The 22,791-nt window shown below is 46.2% G+C and overlaps 1 protein-coding gene across 2 annotated transcripts in view; it reads left to right on the forward strand.

The window, feature by feature from the left end:
• The window catches only part of PHIP (pleckstrin homology domain interacting protein), a 944,985-nt gene that overhangs the window by 910,394 nt on the left and 11,800 nt on the right, over positions 1–22,791 (forward strand). For both annotated transcript variants that reach the window (XM_029595577.1, XM_029595576.1), the window contains exon 38: positions 6,490–6,651. In XM_029595577.1, coding sequence (XP_029451437.1) covers positions 6,490–6,651 — 162 coding nt within the window. The remainder of the gene's footprint in view (positions 1–6,489; positions 6,652–22,791) is intronic.

Below are 22,791 nucleotides of genomic sequence, written 5' to 3' on the forward strand. Positions count from 1 at the left end.
CTTCCGCATGGAAACCCTGCGGGCGGTCATTGCGGCGGTCCGCCCCGGAGAGTTCCTTGCTTCCCTCGATCTCGCAGAAGCTTATTTTCATATTCCCATTCACTGCGACTATCAGAAGTATCTCCGATTCCACATTCTCACCCAGGACTTCCAGTTTCGAGCTCTCCCCTTCGGCCTCGCGACCGCTCCTCGCACCTTCATGAAGGTCATGGTAGTAGTAGCGGCGGCCTTGCGCCGGGAGGGGATTCTCGTCCATCCCTATCTGGACGATTGGCTCATCAGGGCCAAGTCAGAGACCTCTTGCCGGTGGGCGGTGGATCGTGTCTTGGAGCTCCTTGCCTCTCTCGGGTGGATAGTGAACTTTTCCAAGAGCAAGCTTCAGCCCTCCCAGGAGTTGGAATTTCTGGGAGCCCACTTCGACACCCGAGTAGGCAAGGTTTTCTTACCTCGGGTGCGAGCCCTCAAGCTGATTGATCAGGTCCAGACTTTGATTGCCCTACCTTCCCCGACAGCCTGGGATTATCTCCAAGTCCTGGGATCCATGGCTTCTACCATCGACCTTGTCCCCTGGGCTTTGCTCATATGCGTCCGTTACAGAAAGTTTTGCTGTCCCGTTGACCGCCAGCGTCGGAGCAGTTCCACGTAGTCCTTCCGTTCTTGGATTCTACTGCCGACGAATTACAGTGGTGGCTGTCTCTTCCTCATCTTCTGCAAGGGATGCCTCTTCAAGCTCCACAGTGGACGATAGTGACCACGGACGGCAGCCTGTTGGGCTGGGGTGCGGTCTGCCTTTCTCAGTCCACCCAGGGAACATGGTCGCAGACTCAGTCGCGCTGGCACATCAATCGACTGGAAACTCTGGCGGTCCGCCTGGCTCTTCAGGAGTTCCTTCCCCTTATACGCGGCAAGGCGGTATGAGTCCTGTCAGACAACTCCACCACAGTCGCCTACATCAATCGCCAAGGGGGCACTCACAGTCCCCTGGTAGCCTTAGAAGCCAGCCGTCTCTTCGCTTGGGCGGAGCGTCGCCTACAGTGCTTGCGACCTCTCACATCGCCGGAAAAGACAATGTTCAAGCCAACTTCCTCGTCCGGCAGTCGCTCGATCCGGGAGAGTGGGAGCTCTCGAACGCGGCCATGGCTCTGATAGTGGACAGGTGGGGTCCTCCTCACCTCGACCTCATGGTGACTCTGCACAATGCCAAGGTCAATCGGTTCTTCAGCCGCTGGAGGGAGCACGGCGCAGAGGGCGTGGATGCTCTGGCTCTACCTTGGCCAGTGGATGTCCTTCTGTATGTGTTTCCCCCGTGGCCACTGGTGGGGAAAGTTCTCGGGAGAATCGAGCTCCACCGGGGATCGGTGATTCTCGTTGCTCCCGAGTGACAGCGAAGGCCGTGGTTCACGGATCTCATCAATCTAGCAGTGGACGGGCCCCTGCGCCTCGGTCATCTTCCTCGTCTCCTCCGGCAGGGGTCTGTATATTTCGACCAGGCCGATCACTTCTGTCTTGCGGCCTGGCTTTTGAATGGTGTCGCCTGAGGCGCAAAGGTTATAGGGAGGAGGTCATCTCCACCCTGCTGCGAGCCCGGAAGCAGTCGACTTCTCTGGATTATGTGCGCATCTGGAAAGTTTTTGAGTCCGCGTGTACGGAGGCGGGTGTCCCTGCGTGCTCCGCCTCGATTCCTTTGATTCTTTCTTTTCTTCAGAAGGGTCTCTCTAAGGGCCTCTCCTTCAGTTCTCTACGCGTTCTAGTCTCTGCGCTCTGCTCTCTCCTGGGTCGGGTGGACGGTCATGCATTAGCAGCTCACCCTGACGTGATTCATTTCCTGAGGGGCGTTAGACACCTCCGCCCCCCCCCCCCCCCTCGGGCCACGTGTCCGTCGTGGAGTCTCAACCTAGTCCTTCGTGCTCTCTGTGCGGCTCCCTTCGAGCCTCTTCGCCACGCTACGCTCAAGGATCTTACTCTAAAGACTGTCTTTCTGGTCTCTATTTCCTCTGCTCGCCGTATTTCCGAGCTTCAGGCACTGTCCTGTCGGGAGCCCTTCTTGCGTTTTTCGGATTCCAGGGTCCCTCTCAGGGCGGTTCCTTCCTTCTTACCTAAGGTTGTCTCCGCTTTTCACGTCAACCAGTCGGTAGAAACTCCCCGCGTTCTCGCCGGAGGAGATTGCGGGTACGGCTGGTGGCGACCTCCGTCGGCTGGATGTCAAACGAAACTTGCTTAGTTATCTCCAGGTCACTAATGACTTCCGCGTATCGGACCATCTCTTTCTCCTTTGGAGTGGTCCCAACCGGGGTAAGCAGGCTTCTAAGACCACGATTGCGTGTTGGTTGAAAGAAGCCATTTCCTCGGCGTACCTTTGTCAAGGTCGTCTGCTTCCTGAGGGTCTGAAAGCCCATTCCCTGCGTTCTCAGGCTACTTCGTGGGCGGAGAGTCAGTTTGTCTCCCCGCAGGAGATTTGCAGGGCTGCCACTTGGACGTCTCTGCACACTTTTGCTCGGCACTACCGTCTGGATGTACACGCTCCGGTGTTCGGTTCCTTTGGGCGGCAAGTGCTTCGAGCGGGACTGTCTCGGTCCCACCCAGTTTAGGGAAGCTTTGGTACATCCCACTGTCTGGACTGATCCGGGTACGTACAGGAAAGGAAAATTAGTTCTTACCTGTTAATTTTTGTTCCTGTAGTACCACGGATCAGTCCAGACGCCCTTCCCTGTCTGTCTTCTGTCCTCTCGAAGCTTGTTTTCTTGCAGGTCTGCAGATTTTCATATATTTCTTTGTGCAAAATTACTGAGCAATTACACCAGAAGCCTTGGTCGTTTTCTTATACCAAGTTGATGCAAGAGCGTATAGGTATACCATGTTTTTCTACATTATTCTATATTTGCTCCGTTGAGCTTTACAGTTACTTGCTTGATCCTATTCTTGGGTTTGTTGTTTTATGCTTTGACATACGTTATACTGAAGGGGTAGAGGATAGGCTCTGTCCTGATATAGGGCATCCTTCAAGTTTTAGTCTGTCTCCACCTGCTGGAAAGGAGGCTCAACCCACTGTCTAGACCAGTGGTTCTCAACCCTGTCCTGGGGACCCCCCAGCCAGTCGGGTTTTCATGATATCCACAATGAATATGCATGAGAGAAAATTTGCATGTTATGGAGGCAGTGTATGCAAATTTTCTCTCATGCATATTCATTGTGGATATCATGAAAACCCGACTGGTCTAGACTGATCCGTGGTACTACAGGAACGAAAATTAACAGGTAAGAACTAATTTTCCTATCCTATTGATAAGGGTTGGATAAGTCCCTATGTAATTTATTTATTTATTTATTTAACATTTTTATATACCGAAGTTCATGTAGCAAAGTTACATATCACTTCGGTTTACATTATAACAATAAACAGGCATGTAAGAATGCAGTTACATTAAACAGGGGAAAAAAGACTTGGATTAAACAGGGTAATAAGACCAAACGTATAAATAATAATATAATAATACTATTGTTAATGTTATCTAAATCATTGATTTTTGTTGTGAAAAAAGACCTTGCAGGGGGTGGGACTGACAGTGATCTGGGACCCCTGGGCAGTAAGGTTCATTGGCTCCTCATTAGCCCCTAACTATCCATTTGAATCTAGGGGAAAGTGCTGTGGGTCCCCAGGCACTACCCTATTGTACAAATAGTCCGTCCCGGTCCTCTAAATTGGGAAAACAGTTTATAAATCAATTATGTGCTTGGGGTGGATGGGAGTTGGGGTCAATAGGGAAAAAGAGAGACTGAAACCTAGCTTTCTTTTCAATTCAACCACACAAAGTTTTCCTACCTCACTTTTTTAAATCAAAAACGGACTGAATATTAATTTACCCAAACTATGCAAAAGACTGGATAGCCCCCCACCTCCATCTTGCTGCTGGACTGTTGTATATATCTTAATTTTGTTAGGTTGCTAAAATTTTAAAAGCTGATTAAGAAATGAGTGTGTCTTAATTTAAAGGGTTTTAAATTTGACTGAGGTTTTTAAATTGTGTCCTTTTAAATCTAAGGTTTTTTAAATTTGATTACATAGATGACTAAAGATAGTTTATGAATGACCAGCAACAGGACTAAGATTAATCAATCATATCAGAGCTAATTGTATGTTGTTTTAAAATCACCAATTCCACCCTGTTTTTGAGATTTTCCTCCCTATTGAGATAATCTGTATATCATAAAAAATTGACTGGTATTGGATGAGAGATAGGAAGGGAGGGTGAAAATCAAACTACTGACTAGCTGATCCAGGAACCAATAATTCATCTTGTCAGATCAGTAAGTAACCTTTGAAAACTTACAGTTCTAAACACTGGCAAATGGTTTTAACTTTAACTAATTTACAGAATTAATACAAAGTCTGTTTTCCCAGAATACAAACAAATACTGGCAAACAAATGCTAACCTTTACTAACTCACAGAACTAACCGAAAGTCTATTTTTTCAGTACAAACACAATTATAATAGTAGCAAACAAATACTAAATTTAAAACTCGTACACATATGCACAGCCAGTAAATAGTTTAACCCTCCGAGAAATTTTTTTCTCAAAATTTAAGCACTCTTTCCAGCAAGTTTAACATCATCTGCAATAAAGGTTCTCCTATCAGACAATACTCCCTCTGGATTCAAACCTGTTTGCAATGCCACTGAACAACAAGGTTCCCACATGCTGCTCCAGAAGATCAGCAATGGACAGTTTAGCTACAGATATTTTCTCAGTCACATGGAATCAAGGACTTCTATGTGTTCCCTTCAATTCCATTAATTGCCAAGTCAGTGCAGAAGCTAAGGAAAGGAAAAAGTCTACATTGCCTAGCCCTTAAGCTTCCAGTAAAGTAATCAATACTCCAATCCATAATCAGGTAGTGTAGTGGAAATCTCCATCCCAACCTTCAGTCATTGGCTCTGACTGCACAGATGCTGAAAGTCAGCCAGTGTCTTCTGTACACTTTCCTACTGAAGTGAGTAAAATTCTTTTGGCCTCAAGAACTTCCTCTACCAGAAGATCTTACAACTTCAAATGGAAAATGTTTTCTGTCTATTGCTCACGTTTTGGTCAGAACTCCTTTTTCCTCAATACCTACTAAGTCTATCTGACTCAGGATTGAAAACTATTTCCATCTGAGTTCAATTCTGTGCTATAGTGGTATGCCATGAAAGTTTGGAAAAAGTTCTATCTCGCATTGATCAACAGTTGCTAGATTTCATGAAAATGCTAACACATCTAAAACCTCCAATTAAAGATCCTCTTTTGAATCTAAATATAGCTCATGAAAATGCCATTCAAGTCTTTAGCAACAGAAGAGCTAAAATTCCTGCTATGGAAAATGTTCTTTTTGATAGCAGTCACTTCTGCTTGGAGAGTAAGTGAATTTGCAAGTGAATTCCATAAAAGACTAGTTCAAGAAACTCATCCTAAATTTCCATCAAAGGTAGACCCTCAATTTTATTTTATCTAATTCATTGTGTTACCAACATTTTTTTCATAGACTACATGTCCAAAAGGGTGAGCAAGCTTCTTTATTAGAATACATAAAAGCTTTATTATTCTATTTAGAAAGAAAAAAGTCATACAGAAAGCATTCTCAATTGCTCATTTTCTTTAAGCCAGTCAAGCATATTTTATTCATTTACAAAAAATAATTTTTTCAGCTTTGATCTCTGATTTTTTTTTTATTTTTTATTGTTATATTCAATCAGGACATCTTCAAATTAAAGAAAAGCCCATCAAGTCGTGGCTGTGGCAGGTTCCTTACCCTCTCTTCACTCTTGTTTCAATAAAAGATATCTGCAAGGCTGCCACTTGGTCTCTGTTCATATCTTTAATATTCATTATTGCTTTGAAAATTATTTCACGTCAAGACAGATTTGGCCAGGTAGTTTTCAAGAGCATATTTGATTCATTCAAATTCTCCCCACCACCCTTTAACATTAATACAGATTTAATGTTTCACAACTAATATAAAAACATAGCATGTATTTTTATGCAGCCCTCAGCTTGGGATTCCCAATGTGTGACTGATTATTGTCCTGCTTGTCTGTGGAGAAAGCTAAGTTGCTTACCTCTAACAGGTGTTAAGCAATAGAACAAATTAGCCACACAGTTCGTACCTTCCTCACGAAGGTTAGCTTTTATAAATACTAAGTTGTCTAGTGCAGCAGCAGCAGCTGTGAATGAATGCCTGCCCATGCTCAGAAGAAACACCTCAGTTTTTCTGAGCTCTTGAGAGAGATTTTCCATCTTGGCACTGTTGGATGATATCATCTCCCCATTTGCATGGCAGATTTGTCCTGTTGTCTGTGGAGAACACCTCTTACAGGTAAGTAAATTAGCTTTCTGTTCATTATTAATATAAGAATATCAACAGTATAGCTGCCTGGTGAGAACAGTTATAAGAATAAAATATTGTCATTTTCCATTACATATGCTTAAGATGTTTTGTTCACTTATTGTTACAGTATTAGAGAATTCCAGCAAACATTCCAAGAGCCAGAATATGCTGACTAATCTTGGCCAGTCCAGCTGCAGTCATAACACTAGGACAAATTTGTCAAGAGAAAACCTGGAAAAGGATAAACAAATCAAACGGAAGATGAAGACATCCACCAGCAATCTGCAGGGTAATGTTTATTTTTCTTTTAACGTGAATATTTTGTTCCTCTGCACTCAGGCAGGCCAGTCCACCTGGATGGGTTATACACCTCTACCGGCAGATGGAGATGGATTAAAGCTAACATCACTGAGACAAAGCCCTGCCCCGACATCAACCTGCCAGGATTCTCCACATCCAGCAGATGGTGGGCATGCATCTCCCTACTGGGGATTGCTTGTAGTAACAAAAACAAAAAATCTAAGATAGGTGAAGTTTGGAAACACCACTTGAGCTCCTGAGGTGATACCAGTAGGTCCCTCCTTCAGTTGAGCATCTTGAGTCCAGCAGCCTAGCCAGGCATGGACTTAATAAAAAAAAATTTAAAAAAAACAAAAAACAATTGGAGGACAAGGGAGTCTCGGCAGTGACAGCTTTCGCCCTCTGCCCCCATAGCCGGAAACCTGTTCATGCTGTCAGCCAGGGAGGGCTGAGCTCAGGTATAGGAAGGTTTTAAAATAATGGAGAGAGAGAATAAGGAGGCTTTATTTCCCTTATTTCTTTCCTTACTGGGTCTCCTTCCCTCAGCATTGGTGGTCAGCGTCTTTTCCCTTCTTCCCTCTCACTTCCTGGGGAGTTCAGTGAGGTGCAGAGGTGGCGCAGGTTCAGCGAGTTGAGCAGCCTTTGGCTAGGTCCTGCTTTTGGCTTGATTTCTCCAGCTGCATGGTAGGCAGCGGCAGCATTTTTTTTTCCTGTGTGCTTCTGAGGGCGCATTTTCATCATGTGGCAGTGTAGGATTGTTGGTGTGTATGTACACACCTACTTGTGCATGTAAGGCCAGAGCCGAAATTTATGCGTGTAGTTACGCGCCGGGTATTCCTGTGCATGTGCTTCTCGGCCTTCCAGTTAGCACGTATTTGTGCACATACCCTATTTTTAGGCGCACAAGAAGCCATATATAGCTCAGTGTGGGGAAGTATGGCTCCAGTGCAAAGAAGTGTAAGCGCATTGCGATCTATGCTGCAATACAGCCGGGGATTTCTGAAGTCTGTGTCAGCACTGTCTGGTTGCTCAAGGAGATTTGCTTACTATTGATTTTGCTGATGCTGGTCCATTACCTTGGTTAGAGGGGAGTGAGGCTGAAGGAGACATAACAGGGGTGTCCCCTTCTTCTTCCTTCCCAATGACAGAGACATCTTCAGGGGCAGTTCTTTCTGAGAGCATCTGATTTTGAGGACCCTTTCTCTTTCCTGGGTGGAATTTTCCAGGGGCTACAGACTCTTCTGCAGATTCACCCAACATAGACGGTGATACCTTCTTTCTCACAGGACAAGCAGGATGGTAGTCCTCACATATGGGTGACATCTTCAGGATGGAGCCCAATCACGGAAAACTTCTGTCAAAGTTTCCAGAACTTTGACTGGCCCCTACTGGGCATGCCCAGCATGGCACTAACCCTGCAGCCAGCAGGCGTCCCCCTTCAGTCTTCTTTTTTCCACGCAGCAGTAACCTCGCGGTTTAGGAGCTCTGAAGAGATTCCTGACAGGAATTTTCCTCACGGAGTTAATTAAACTTAAATTTCCCCACAGGGGTCCCTCCTCTAACTTTTCTCAGGCCGCGGTACTCCGGTAAGTTTTCACCGTTTTTCGTCGATTACCGTCGAGTTTGGCCCTCGCGGCCTACTGGCCGTCGACTGTACCTTGGCTCGATTTTTCTATGGCCATGGCGTCAGGGTTTCATCGGTGCCCGGACTGTACTCGCACCATGTCTATCACAGACCTTCATGGAGTCTGGGTAATGTGTTTAGGCTGTGAGCATGATGTCCTGACTTGCACCAAATGTGCCCTCATGACACCGTAAGGTCGCAAAACCAGAATGGAGAAGATGAGACTCCTTTTCCGTGCTCACACCCCGATGCCGTCCATCGCATCGACGTCATCAGAACCGGCACCGTCGAAGTCGCACCAGCATCGACAACCGTCCAGTGACCGCCCGCCATCGACGTCGTCACAGCCATCGACTCCCGTTACTCCCCCTCAAGATCGAGGGGATCCTAGGGAGAAACATCGCCATCAGCATCGTAAGTCTCGGACCATCGAGGGAGCGAAATCATCGACCGAGCCACCGTCCAAGCCACCATCGAAGAAGCCCCGTCCGGGAACAGCACCGACCACTCCTGCGACCGGGACATCGAGGCAACCCTCACCCAATCGGGGTTTGGGAATCGCGATTCCGCCTGTGAAGGTGGTCCCCTCCGACTGTGCCTCAGCCTCCCTCTTCCATCACGGAGCCAGGGCTGATTGTCCCAGGTCTCTGGGAAGAACTGGACCGGCTGGTCCAGGAGGCCACCGACAAGGCGATGCAACGACTCCAGGTTCCTCTGACACCGGCACCGAGAGTGGAACCCAGCAAACCGCTCAATCATCCCTGGATTAGACCCTACACACTCTAATTTCTCTAGGATTTCTAGTCAATTACGAGAAATCCTATTTAGTCCCATCTCAAACCTTGTCGTTCATTGGGGCAGACTTGGACACCTTACAGGCAAAAGCCTTTCTACCTCAACAACGAGTGCAAACCCTCGTGTCTCTCGCTCACCAGTTGCAGTCTCAGTATATAGCAACAGCTCTGCAATTCCTAGTCCTTCTCGGACACATGGCGTCCTCAGTCCATCTCACACCAATGGCCTGCCTGGCCATGAGAGTTATGCATTGGACTCTGAGGTCACAATGGATTCAAGCGACTCAGCCTCTGTCAACCATTGTCCACATCACCGACGCACTCCGTCTGTCTCTCGCCTGGTGGAAAGATCAGAACAATCTCCTCCAGGGACTGCCTTTTCACCTACCAGATCCTCAACTCATTCTCACCACCGACGCTTCCAACCTCTGGTGGGGAGCCCATGTGAACGAACTACAGTCACAAAGATTTTGGTCTCCAGAGGAAGCCAAACACCAGATAAATTTCCTGGAGCTTCGAGCAATGCGATATGCTCTCAGAGCTTTTCAGGATTGCCTGTCAAATCACGTCATCCTGATTCAGATGGACAACCAGGTGGCCATGTGGTACATCAACAAGCAGGGAGGCACAGGCTCCTTCCTTCTGTGTCTGGAAGCTGTGCAGATTTGGGCGGAAGCGCTCTTTCACTCGATGTACCTCAGGGCCACCTATTTGCCGGGAGTGCACAATGTCTTGGCAGACAAACCGAGTCGTGTCTTCCAGCCGCACGAGTGGTCTCTCGATCCCTCGGTAGCGACCTCTCTCTTCCAGCAATGGGGTCATCCCCAAATGGACCTCTTTGCGTCCCCTCAGAACCACGAAGTGGACAATTACTGCTCCCTCATTTGGAGCGAGCGCTCTCAGCCCAGAGATGCATTCTCCCTCTCGTGGGCAGCCGGTCTGCTTTATGCATTCCCTCCACTTCCTCTTCTCTCGAAGACTCTCGTGAAGCTCCGTCAGGACAAGGGAACCATGATCCTGATAGAACCTCACTGGCCACGCCAAGTGTGGTTTCCCATACTCCAGGATCTCTCCATCCGCAGGCACATTCCCTTGGCAACGCACCCGCTTCTGATCACTCAGAACAACGGATGTCTACGCCATTCCAATCTTCAGGCCTTGTCCCTGACGGCATAGATGTTGAAAGGTTAATCCTTCAACTGCTTAACCTTTCAGTTTCGGTTTCTCGTGTCCTGATTGCTTCACGGAAGCCTTCCACAAGAAAGTCTTATTCCTATAAATGGAAAAGGTACACATCATGGTGCAATTCGCAGTCCCTTGATCCCTTTTCCTGTCCAATCTCAAGGTTTTTGGACTATCTCTGGCATTTATCGGAATCAGGTCTAAAGACCTCTTCCATCAGAATGCATGTCAGTGCAGTAGCCGCCTTCCATAAAGGTGTCGGGGATGTCCCTATATCGGTACAACCCCTCGTAACACGTTTTCTTAAAGGCTTGCTCCATATCAAGCCACCTTTACGTCCTCCGGCCCTTTCTTGGGACCTTAATCTGTTTCTCGGGCGGCTCATGAAACCACCATTCGAACCTCTTCACTCCTGTGACCTAAAATATCTCACATGGAAAGTGATTTTCCTTTTGGCTATCACTTCAGCTCGCAGGGTTAGTGAATTACAGGCCCTAGTTACCTATCCACCTTACACTAAACTCCTGCAGGACCGGGCGGTACTCCGCACTCACCCTAAGTTTTTGCCTAAGGTAGTTTCGGAGTTTCACATTAATCAATCCATCATACTACCTATCTTCTTTCCCAGGCCCCACTCCAACCCAGGGGAACAGGCTCTGCATACCCTCGACTGTAAACGGGCTCTAGCATTCTACCTAGACCCACAGGAAGAGCACTCAGTTATTCATCTCTTTCCATCCCAACAAATTAGGGCAACCTGTGGGTAAGCAGACTCTCTCCTCCTGGTTGGCGGACTGCATATCTTTTTGCTGTCAGCAAGCACGCATTCCTTTCCAAGACAGTGTTAAAGCACACTCTGTGAGGGCCATGGCGACTTCATTAGCACACCTACAATTGGTGCCGCTTCCTGACATTTGCAGGGCTGCCACCTGGAGCGCTCCCCACACTTTTGCAGCCCACTATTGCTTGGATAAAGCCAGAAGACAAGATTCCATCTTCGGCCAATCTGTCCTACGTAACCTATTTCCAACGTGACGTACCAACACCCTTCCGCCTGCCCGGTGGGGTTCAGGATACCCTCTACCAAATTCCACCCCAGTTGTTGTGCCTGTTGCATGCTGTTGGGTACATTTGGTGCATGTTCGGACATCCTTAGCTCAGTACTCACCCTTATGTGAGGACTACCATCCTGCTTGTCCTGTGAGAAAGCAAATGTGCTTACCTGTAACAGGTGTTCTCACAAGACAGCAGGATGTTAGTCCTCATGAAACCCACCCGCCGCCCCGCGGTGTTGGGTTCGTAATGTTTTCTTGTTTTATTTTTTCGGCACTGCCTCTAGCTCTCAAATAAGACTGAAGGGGGACCCCTGCTGGTTGCAGGGTTAGTGCCATGCTGGGCATGCCTAGTAGGGGCCAGTCAGAGTTCTGGAAACTTTGACAGAAGTTTTCCATGATTGGGCTCCATCCTGATGATGTCACCCATATGTGAGGACTAACATCCTGCTGTCCTGTGAGAACACCTGTTACAGGTAAGCAACATTTGCTAATTCAGGTTCGCATACTAAGGGGTTCCCACTTGTCAGCCACCACATGCAAGCGCCTGATGATGTTTAGGAGGATGTGAATGAGGTTATGTCGAATGACTGGGGGAAATTCCCCTGGATTTAGAGCCACATAAGACTGCTCAGTTTCTTTCATAGAGATTAGTTGCCATGACTGTTTTCTCAGACTGAAGACACTTGGTGTGGCTGGGGGTGACTTTACAGGTGCGCAAAAGAAGGTACCCCATTTTGGTCACCCTACGTGAAGCGTGATGTTTCTTTCTGCTCCTGGAAGCAATTCAAGAGTTGACTGGCTTTGAATGGAGCGTTCCCGAGGCAACGTTTTGATGGGGTGATCAGCCTTCTTAGTACCGTATTTTCCGGCGTATAAGACCACTGGGCGAATAAGACGACCCCGCCTTTTTTATACATATTTTTAAGAAAAAAAATAATTTTACACTCAAACAGGAGCAACCCTATCTATGAAAAGGCAATACTACAAATACCGTATATCAGGCCCTAAAAACCAATACACCTCTTATTAGGAAAACAGAACTAGCAAGCAGCTATAGATCCCCACACAGAAATAATTGTAAAACTATACTAATAAGCAGAATAAATGTTTCAAAACAGCTATGAACAGAATAACATCCAACAATTAAAAACTCATAAAAACTATTAAACATTCTCCAAACACCAATAAAATATTTCAAAAAAGCAGACACATCACATAATATTAAATAATTAAAATGGCAGTCAATCAAGAAAAATAAACTTTAAAAGCCACCTTTACTTACCCCCTCCAGCAGCCTACTCCTCTTCCATGCAGGCCGTAGCACACAGCAGAAGCAGCAGTAATGGCTAAGCTCTATACTCATGGTCCTCTTCCTTAGGGCCCATGTCTCTCACACACACTACAGACCAGTCATGCCCCATGACCAGTTTCGGTCTCTCACACACCAATCATTTCCCAAACAGTCTTTGACACACTACCAGACACCTTCCTGAACAGTTTCTCTCATGCCATACACACACACAGGCTTCCCACTCCCGTGTTCTGCTTACCGTACATATACGGGCTTCTCACTCTCATAACCACTTTCTCTGTCTCACACACACACACCAGTCTCTCTCTCATTTCCATGCTCACTCTCCACGTGCACAGGCTTCTCATTCCCTGAATCACATTCTTTCTCTCACATTCACACACACCAGTCTCTTTCTCTCACACACACCATCACCTTATCAACCAGTCTCTCTCTCATGCACACACACAGCCAGCCCTCCCGCTCCCATGCTCTCTCTCACATAATCAGGCTTCTTACTCCCATGCTTTCTCACATACCCAGATTTCTCACTTCCATGCTTTTTCTCTCTCTCACACTCACATACACATCAGTCATCTCTCTGAGCAGTCACTTTCATTGTCTCTCACATATACACACACATGAGCTCGCTGACCAGTTTCTCTCAATCACACACACATGCTCTCAATCAAATGCATTCTCTCACTTACACACAGGCTGGCTGCTTCTCTCTCTCTCACTCACTCACTTCCAGGCCCCCCCCCCCCCCCCCGAGCACAAATAGTAGCTGCAGCTTCCTCCTCCAGCCCCCGCAGGCCAAGAAAGAAGAATCCCATCGGCCGCGGGAGGCTCATGCTGCTGTCTCCTTTCCCGATTACCAGCTCCTTCGACTGCTCGGGGCCGATGCTGCTGTCGTCGCTATTTTTTCACGCGGCACGGCTCTTTCTTCTTCCCGCGCATCACTTCCTGTTCCGGTTCAAAGGGGGGGGCGGGAAGAAGAAAAGGCCAGCCGCGGATGCCACAGCTTTTTTTTTTTTTTTTGCACCGCTGCCGTTCCCGCTGGGCTTGAACGTGCTGATAGCCCAGCGGCAACGGCAGTGCGGTGCGCGGGAAGGAGAAAGCCGAGCCGCATGAAAAATAGCATCGGCCCCCGAGCAGTCGAAGGAGCTGGTAATCGGGAAAGGAGACAGCAGCATGAGCCTCCCGCGGCCGATGGGTTTCTTCTTTCTTGGCCTGCGGGGGCTGGAGGAGGCTGCTGCAGCTACTATTTGTGCTTGGGGGGGGGGGGGGGAGTGGAAGTGAGTGAGAGAGAGAGAGAGAAGGAGCCAGCCTGTGTGTAAGTGAGAGAATGCATTTGATTGAGAGCATGTGTGCGTGATTGAGAGAAACTGGTCAGAGAGCAGGTGTGCCCTATATGACGATACCCGGCGTATAAGACGACCCCCGACTTTTGAGAAGATTTTCTTGGGTTAAAAAGTCGTCTTATACGCCGGAAAATACGGTAATTCAGACAATGCTGTTGGAACATGCTTTGCTTTAGTGCTTGGTCATAAAAAAACAGTCCTGTGCTTTTTCCCTAATGCCTCTGTATCTGTACCCTAGACCGTAAATGTTGGGGCCCAGTGTTGGCCGTCATCTGAATCCAATTCCCCTTCCCCCACTCCCCCTCAAAATGAGAGCGATGTTACAGTTGCCTCCAAAAGCATCAAGTCTAATTCATTAAGGGTAGCAACTGCCACTCCATTCAGCTTACCCTCCATGAACCGTTTTCTTCATTTCCAGTTTCAAGAGCCTTTAGGGATCCATAGTGTTTGTCCTATGCCCTTTTGAATTTGTTTACTGTTTTCATCCTCACCACCTCTTTCCAAATGCATTCCAGATATCTACCACTCTTTCAGTGAAGAAATATTTCCCGATGTTGGTTCTGAGTTGTTCCCCCCCCCCCCCCCCCCCCCCCCCCCCCCCAGAGATTCTTATTGTGGGCCCCTAATTGTACAGTTTCCAATGGAAAAGGTTTGAAGTGAGTGCATAATTAAAATTTGTCCATTTCCCCTGCACCTCCTCTCTTCCAGGCTGTACATATTTAGATCCTTCAGCCTTCCATATGTCTTTTCATACAGACACCACACCATTTTGGTCACCTTTTTCTGGATTGCCTCCATCCTGTCTCTTTTGTTTTTTGAGATATGGGCTGCAAAATTTGAACACAAGTGAGGCTTCACCAAGGACCTGTACAGGGGCATTATCACCTCCTTTTTCTTCCTGGTTATTCCTCTCTTTATGCAACCCAGCATTCTTCTGGTTTTAGCTATCACCTTGTCACATTCATTCACTGCCCTCAAATCACCAGACATTATTTATTTATTTATTTTTTATTTTTATATACCGATGTTCCTGTAAAGAATACATATCGCACCGGTTTACCCCAAGGTTCCTCTTTCACCTCCATCACATACAGCTCTTGGATTACCGCACCTCAAATGCATGACTCTAAACTTCTTGGCATTGAATTCCAGCTGTCAAATCTTTGACCAGTCTTCAAGCTTTCATAAATCACTTTTCATTCTCTTTACTCCTTCAGGTGTGTCCACTCTGTTGCAGATCTTAGTATATTCGTAAATAGACAAACATTACCTTTTATCACTTCTGCAATGTTGCGCACAAAGATATTGAACAGAACCAATCCCAAAACCGATCCTTGTTGCACTCCACTTAATACTTATTTTCCTTTAGAGTAGGTTATATTTACCATTACATACTGTCTCCCTTCAGTCAACCAGTTTGTAATTCAGTCCACCACCTTGGCATCCACTCCCAAGCTTCTCATTTTATTCATGAGACTCCTATGTATGACAGTAGCAAAAGCTTTGCTGAAATCCAAGTAAAATACATCGTGCTCTTCCTTGATCCAGTTCTCTAGTCACTTAATCAAAAAAATCAATCAGATTTGTCTGTCGGGGCATTCCTATTGTGAATCCATGCTACCTTGGGTCCAGCAACCCCACCAGATAGTAAATAGTTAACTATCCTTTCCTTCAGCAATGTCTCCATTAATTTTCCCTCCACTGTGGTGAGGCTTACTAACCTGTAATTTCCAGCCTTCTTTCTGCTATCACTCTTGTGAAGCGGGACCACAACCACTCTTCTCCAATCTTACAGCACCAATCCCATTTCCAGGGATCTACTGAACAGGTCTTTCAGCGGATCCATCAGCACAACTCTGAGCTCGTTTAGTATCCTGAGATATACCTCATCTGGCTGCATGGCCTTGTCTACATTGTTTTCCTAGCTCTTCCCATGCATTCTCTTCTATGGTTTTGTCAATCAGCAACTGTCCTTCTCCAGGGTCTTTACTAAACACCAAACTATTTGTTTAATATTTCTGCCATTTCTTTGTCATTCTCTCTAAACATTGCTCCTTGTCATCTTTCAATTTCACTATACCACTTTTGGCCTTTTTTTTTCTTTGATATATCTGAAAAATGTTTTGTTACCTCGCTTTACCTCTTTGGCAATGCTTTCTTCCACTTAACTTTTGCTTTCCTGATTTCTTTCTTCATCTCACTCAGTCCTACTGTGTATTCTTCCCTGTGTTCCTCTTTATGGAATCCTTTATACTTCTTGAGCACTGTTCTCACAGGACAAGCAGGATGGCAGTCCTCACATATGGATGACATCACAGGATGGAGCCCAATCACGGAACACTTTTGTCAAAGTTTCTAGAACTTTGACTGGCCCCTACTGGGCATGCCCAGCATGGCACTAACCCTGCAGCCAGCAGGGGTCCCTCTTCAGTCTTCTTTTTTCCGCGCAGCAGTTGCCACGTGGTTAAGGAGCTCTACAAGGATTCCTGACAGGAATTTTCCTCAGGGAATTATTTAAAGTTAAATTGCCCCACAGGGGTCCCTCCGTTAACTTTTTTCAGTCCGCGGTACTCCGGTAAGCTTTTACCCGTTTTCCGTCAATTACCGTTGAGTTTGGCCCTCGCAGTCTACTGGCCATCGACCATACCGTGGCTCGATTTTTTCTATGGCCATGGCGTCGGGGTTCTGTCTGTGTCCGGACTGTACTCGTACCATGTCCATTACAGACCCACATAAAGTCTGTGTAATGTGTCTTGGACGAGAGCACGATGTCTTGACCTGCACTAAATGTGCCCTAATGACACCAAAAGGTCGCAAGGCCAGAATGGAGAAGATGGGACTTCTCTTCCGTGCTCAAACCCCGATTCCGTCCATTGCATTGACGTCATTGAAACCGGCACCGTCAACGTCGCGCCAGCATCGTCCACCGACCAGTGACCGCCTGGCGTCGATCACTTCCCCGCCTTCGACACCCTCTTCTCCCCCTCAGGACCGAGGGGATCGTAAGGAGAAACATCGCCATCGGCACCGAAAGTCTCGGACCATCGAAGCCATCGACCTCGCCATCCGAGCTGCCGCCGAAGAAACCCTGTCCAGAAAAAGCACCGACCTTTTCGGCGACCAGGTCACCGAGGCAATCCTCACACGACAGGGCGTCGGGAGCTGCGACTCCGCCTTTAATGGTGGTCCCTCCGGCTATGCCTCTGCCTCCTTCTTCTGTTCCGGAGCCGGGGTTGCTTGCTCCAGGTCGCCGAGAAGAACTGGACCAGATGGTTCAGGAGGCCATCGACAAGGCGATGCATTGACTTAGGGCTTGCCAATATTCTTTTAAGGCTCATGCTGTAGGGTGGTGTGAATAATGCAGCTGTTCTCTGTTTCGTGCAAGAGATTTGAGATACGGCTGCAGGACATGGCTTCTCACACCAGTCTCTATTCCCAACACGCCGGTGGAGGTGAGGCCCATTGAGTCCTTATGTTCTATCCACTGTGTCACAGAACGCACCTTTGGAGTTCTCAAAAATAGATTTCATTGTTTGGACAAAACGGGGTGAGCTTTAATGTATGCCCCACTCAGAGCTGGTGAGATAGTGCTGCTTTGCTGTGCATTCCATAATCTTATTAAACGACATGGTCTCCTAGTAGATGTCATTCCTAATTTACCCCAGGATCCTCCGTGCGCCCCTCTGCAGAAGCCAGGGAGACCATACGGACTGGCAGCCAAAGTGTCATTCAGTGCTACTTTGCCTGTTAATCCTCATTTACTCCTTCTGCTTCCATGGAAGAGAGCCCAGCAGAAATTTACAGCTGGTCTCATCTCGGTTTGTCTTGTACTCGCAGATCCTCTGTCTGGGTCAGTGTATCACAGAAACCACTTAGGCCTAATTAGGCCACCTGATCATAATGGAGCAATAAGTGCAAGAGACTGTAATAGGTTTATTTAGTGTGTACATTGTCTAACACCAATTGCATATGATTATCCTAATCTTTTCATAGTGATTGCCAGTCCAAAACAGTAATGTCTTGCCATAGCCTTCAAGTAGGACTGGCCACATAGTGTACAGTATGCCATTGCTGATGCCTTCATGCTTACCTCGGCTATGTCTTGGACCCTGTCGTACCCTCACATGTAGGCGAGATAATATCCTAGGTATGATGGAACTCCAGCAGGACCTAGGAATTGGAGCCAAGTGTTTTAGAATCACAAGTACATCAGCTGCTTAAAGGTATAACCTGAAGTTACAAGTTGGCACTTAATATTATCAGCCAGTGACTTCTCTTGTTACAGCCTGATTCCATAGCTGACATCCATGTGCATCTTAAGATCTGCACATGTACATTGGATACATAGTGTCACATGGGCCTGCAAAGACACAGAGTGCTCACTTAGCAACCCTTCATTTACAGTGTTTTGGCAAGCACATGTCAAAGATAGTGGCAAGCCCAAACTTCTCACAGGTCATTGCAAGCTAGCATATCTCATTGGGGTTACACACCCCCATACTTAGCTGGCCCCTGCCTCACCTAGTTAAGCAGTCAACTCTCATGTACAGCTGGTGAGGGCCTTGGGCTATCATGTTAGTTATGTTAGCTGCTCAGGAAGGTTACACTAGGATGCTGGTATGACTTTGAAGGCTAGATTAGGAACAGGATGTACTCATGCCTTCACTTGTAGTAGAAAGTCACCTCAGAAATTTAAATGTCAGAGTATATTTAGTGAAGACTACAATAGCACCCACACGTCACCTAACAAAAAGGTCACCTCATGGAATCCAAGACAAAGCTGTGTTAGAAGCTAATAACCAAGCCTGCCAATGTCACAGGTAACTATTGGGAAATATTGAGATGTGAGGGCAAAGCAAGGCCCTTGACCTGTCCAGCTCAAAGCTAATCATGTTGTCCTACTTTAAGTAGGTACATAGAAAATTGGTAGAGTACTTTGGGTGTTTCAATTAGTAATAATGTTAATCCTTATCATAACCATGGCCATCCTTAAAACACATAACCTGAGGACTCCTGGGGAGACAAACTTGCAGAATGGTTATTTTCCAAGCAGAGTAGCCACCTTTCAGGTCTTTTCTGATTTGAGGCCCTTGCTTGCCATAGGGCTGCCAGGACTGATGGTCAACCTAGCATAGTAGCTGTCCTATAGGAAGCATCTCCTATGTTGTTTGAGCATTTTGGACATTGTGGATACCGAGACCCAGGCAGATGTGTTGATAGACTCTCACTCATCAGCTCTGTGCATAGCATTAAGGCTAGAGAAAGTGTTGTCAACTGATGAACTCAGGAGCCTACACCCAGCCTTGATCTAAAGCCTGGCTGTGTGCTAAATGTATAGGGAAAGTGTTCCCAGAGGTATCCTGTGGTAAGCATTATGGCGTGTTGAATTATGTAGAAATTCAAGCATTTAGACCCATCTGAGGGCTGGAGGGGTCCTTGTATATAACGCAGACATTTTAGTTGTCATAAATGCTTCTGACAGATGTCTGTCATGCAGCCAGATGTAAGTAATGTTCTGAGGAGTAATGACTCAAATGACTTCAGTAGCAAGTAGAGACAAGCTTGACACAGCCATCATTGATGGTTGATGACAAACAGGCCAGGAATATCCCATTTGGGCATGGGTAAGTAAACTGCGTGCTGGAAGTAGTCTGTACAAAACAATGTTAGAACAAATCTGTGGGTCTATTTATTTATTTTGTTGTTTTATATACCGTCGTTCCAAGTGAAGATCACAATGGTTTACAAAAGTAACATTCATTTTTGGGTCATTACATAAATTGGTATAACACAATTTGGTGTAACACATACATTGGTACTATACAATTTAGTATCACATGAACATTGACATGAAACATATTTGGTAAGATATATATTTTGCAGCACACAGTTCTTTTACTTCTTGACCGAGGAGGGGTACAGGGGTTAGTAGAGTTGAGAGTCTGTTTAGTAATTTACATGTTCGTAAGGAGTAGACAAAAACTGCTTAGTTTTATCTTTGCTTAGTATTGTTTTTGTAGTTGATGTTGCTTCTTCAGTCGGTTAGCATTTAAGTTATATTATAAGCGTTTTCGCTTGATATATACAGTGATCTGTCCTTGATGTAGCCCTGATGTGAAACACTGCCATGTTGAGGTTCCTGGTTCTGCATTATAAAAAGTGTCTTGTTTTAATCTATCTACACTGTTCATATGATTCTGTTAACATAAAAAACAGTAAAAAAAAAATTCCTTTGAGGATGTATTGACCAGTGATTTATGACTAGCCACACATTATTTACATTGTGATATTAAAATTACCAAGGTTTATAGACTGAGGATTAACTATGGTGGGGTTTCTCTTAATCAGATGATTTCGGGTTTTTTTGTGTTTAGAATTAGTTTTAGATTAGAAAATTCTTGCTGTATTGCCTTCATGTGTTTTGAGAATATTGATGCAGGACTATGTAAATCTGGGTAAGTGATGTGCCTTGTTAGCCTCTGTCTATATCAGGATCTGGGGTGTTGTAGGACTAGTTGTTCCCTTCCTTACCACAACAGTGTATACCCAGAGCATGCACTGTATGCACACATTTAGCACATACTGGCTCTTGACACATTGAAGCCTATGCTTCCATTCTTTTCAATGGATGCTTCAGATAGGTGAATGGGTAGGATGGGGAGAAAATACCCTCATGCTTTGCTACCTAAGATTACACCTTGACATAACTCTGTTTATTCCTAGAGTTGAGATGGGGGGTGTAGAAGTTAGCAGCATCTGAACTCAGATACCAGATGAGTACATATCTGCCTGTAGTGTACACTTCCCCCCGCCACTGGTACCTCAGGCTCTCCCACCCAGTACCTGGAGTGGGCCTATTTGTGCTGGTATTTGGGAGGGTACCTGTTTGGAAGAACTTCAGCTGCTAGGGAGGCTGTTATTTCTGTGTTTTTTTCTTGGGTATGGGTTTAGATGATGCTTATTGTATTTGGTGATGCTGGGATAGAGGGAGAGCTCATGGCAGCTACTATCAGATTCTACTGATTAAATGGGTTAGGGGAGGGCTCTGCCAGGTGTTGATCCTAGTTAGGGGCAGGGGGTAGCAAGAGACCTGCTACCACCCCTATTAGAGCTTGTTCTTTTCGAGACAGAGGCCTACTTAACCCCACTTATCTGTATAACTTAATACTGGTTACTAGACTTGGAGCCTGGCACACAAGGTCGCCTCACCGGAGGCTTACTCTGCCATATGTACACGCTGGTAGATTAGGCATACAAATTAGCACCCTATGTAGCAGCATACATTTTGGGCGCATAGAATAGGTGGCAATTTTATACAGTTGATTATAGGGACAGGTTCTGCTACTAATTGGAGCGACATCACTTGCCCAGTACGCTGCCTCAAGATTATACACCTCTGTTTACTTGCAACCTTTTCTAATACCGTGTCAGCTGCTTTGTGATAACTAAAAAGTCATGTGGTTGTATAGGATAGAGATTCCCCATTGCCCAAGAGTAGACAGCGATGAGGCCTGCTGTTGCCTGGGACCAGGCAGACTTCAAAGGACTGGCTTTCACCCCTGTACTGGCCTGGGTTGTGGATCTGTACATACCTCTTAGTTAAGGATGATCTCTGTGTGAGATCATGTAGAATGACCAGACAGTCCATATTGAAAGAGTCCACTCAAAGGGTGGGGGGGGGGGACGACAACCTAAGGGCCAAAACAGCAAAGTTCATGTAGAAGGCCCAGACGGTCCATGTTGAAAGACTGCGCTGAAAGGAAGGGACAAGGTAAGGCCACAGCAGCAAAGGGAAGGACAAGGTAAGGGCCACAGCAGCAAAGTTCAAGTAGGAGGCAGCAGAGCCAGGTCTGGAAAGCGCAGCATGGTGGCAGCAGGGCCAGGTTTGGAAATCGCAGCATGGAGGCAGCAGGGCCAGGTTTGGAAATCGCAGCATGGAGGCAGCAGCCCCAGGAGATGAGACAGCAGCATGGAGGCAGTAGGACCAGGAGATGAGACAACAGCATGGAGGCAGCAGGACCAGGAGATGACACAGCAACATGGAGGCAGCAGCAGGATAAGAAGAGACACCAGCAGCAGCAGAACCAGGAGATGAGACATGAGAAGAGACACCAGCAGCAGGACTGTGACTGGAGACCACATCAAGGAAGCAAGACTACAGGCAGAACATAGAGGAGGGCATAAGAAGGAAGCAGCAGGACAAACATGATGACAGTAGACCAACCCCATCAGCAAGCTGGCACAGGAACTCTGTTGTGAGGACGGGCCCAGTCACTTGAAGTGAGGTTTACATATTAATGTAGGGGATTAGGGACCACTTTGACATTCAATGTGAGACGTACGAACAGAACGGTTCTCTCTTGTGAAGATTTGATAACCTTCGGAGAGAATCAATATCCAAGTATTAAACCACTTTTTATCACTTACAATTTTGCAAAAACTTACTCTTTTAGTCAGTCCATAGACTGTACATCTTTACTTGTTTCCCTGAGCTCAATAACTCAAACATGGCTACAATGTCTTTTTAAATTACTCCCAAATGATTCTGAATAAACCAATCAAATTCTACATGGTGATGTCCATACGGATCGATGTCACTGACATCCTAATGCCAATAATTTGTCAATTTATTTGTTCGCATTAATATAATGTTTGCGTTTTCTGTTCTAATCATAATCTTTAATATAGTTTCCTTGATCTCCATCAACATATAGCGTACATGTATCAAATAACATCCTAATTTCTTCATTTAGCATAAAATACTGTTAAGATTTTCACCACGTCTTTTCTAATTATTTTATCATCGAGGTCCCTCCTTA

This window comes from Rhinatrema bivittatum, chromosome 3, assembly GCF_901001135.1.
Source record: "Rhinatrema bivittatum chromosome 3, aRhiBiv1.1, whole genome shotgun sequence".
Lineage (NCBI taxonomy): Eukaryota > Metazoa > Chordata > Amphibia > Gymnophiona > Rhinatrematidae > Rhinatrema > Rhinatrema bivittatum.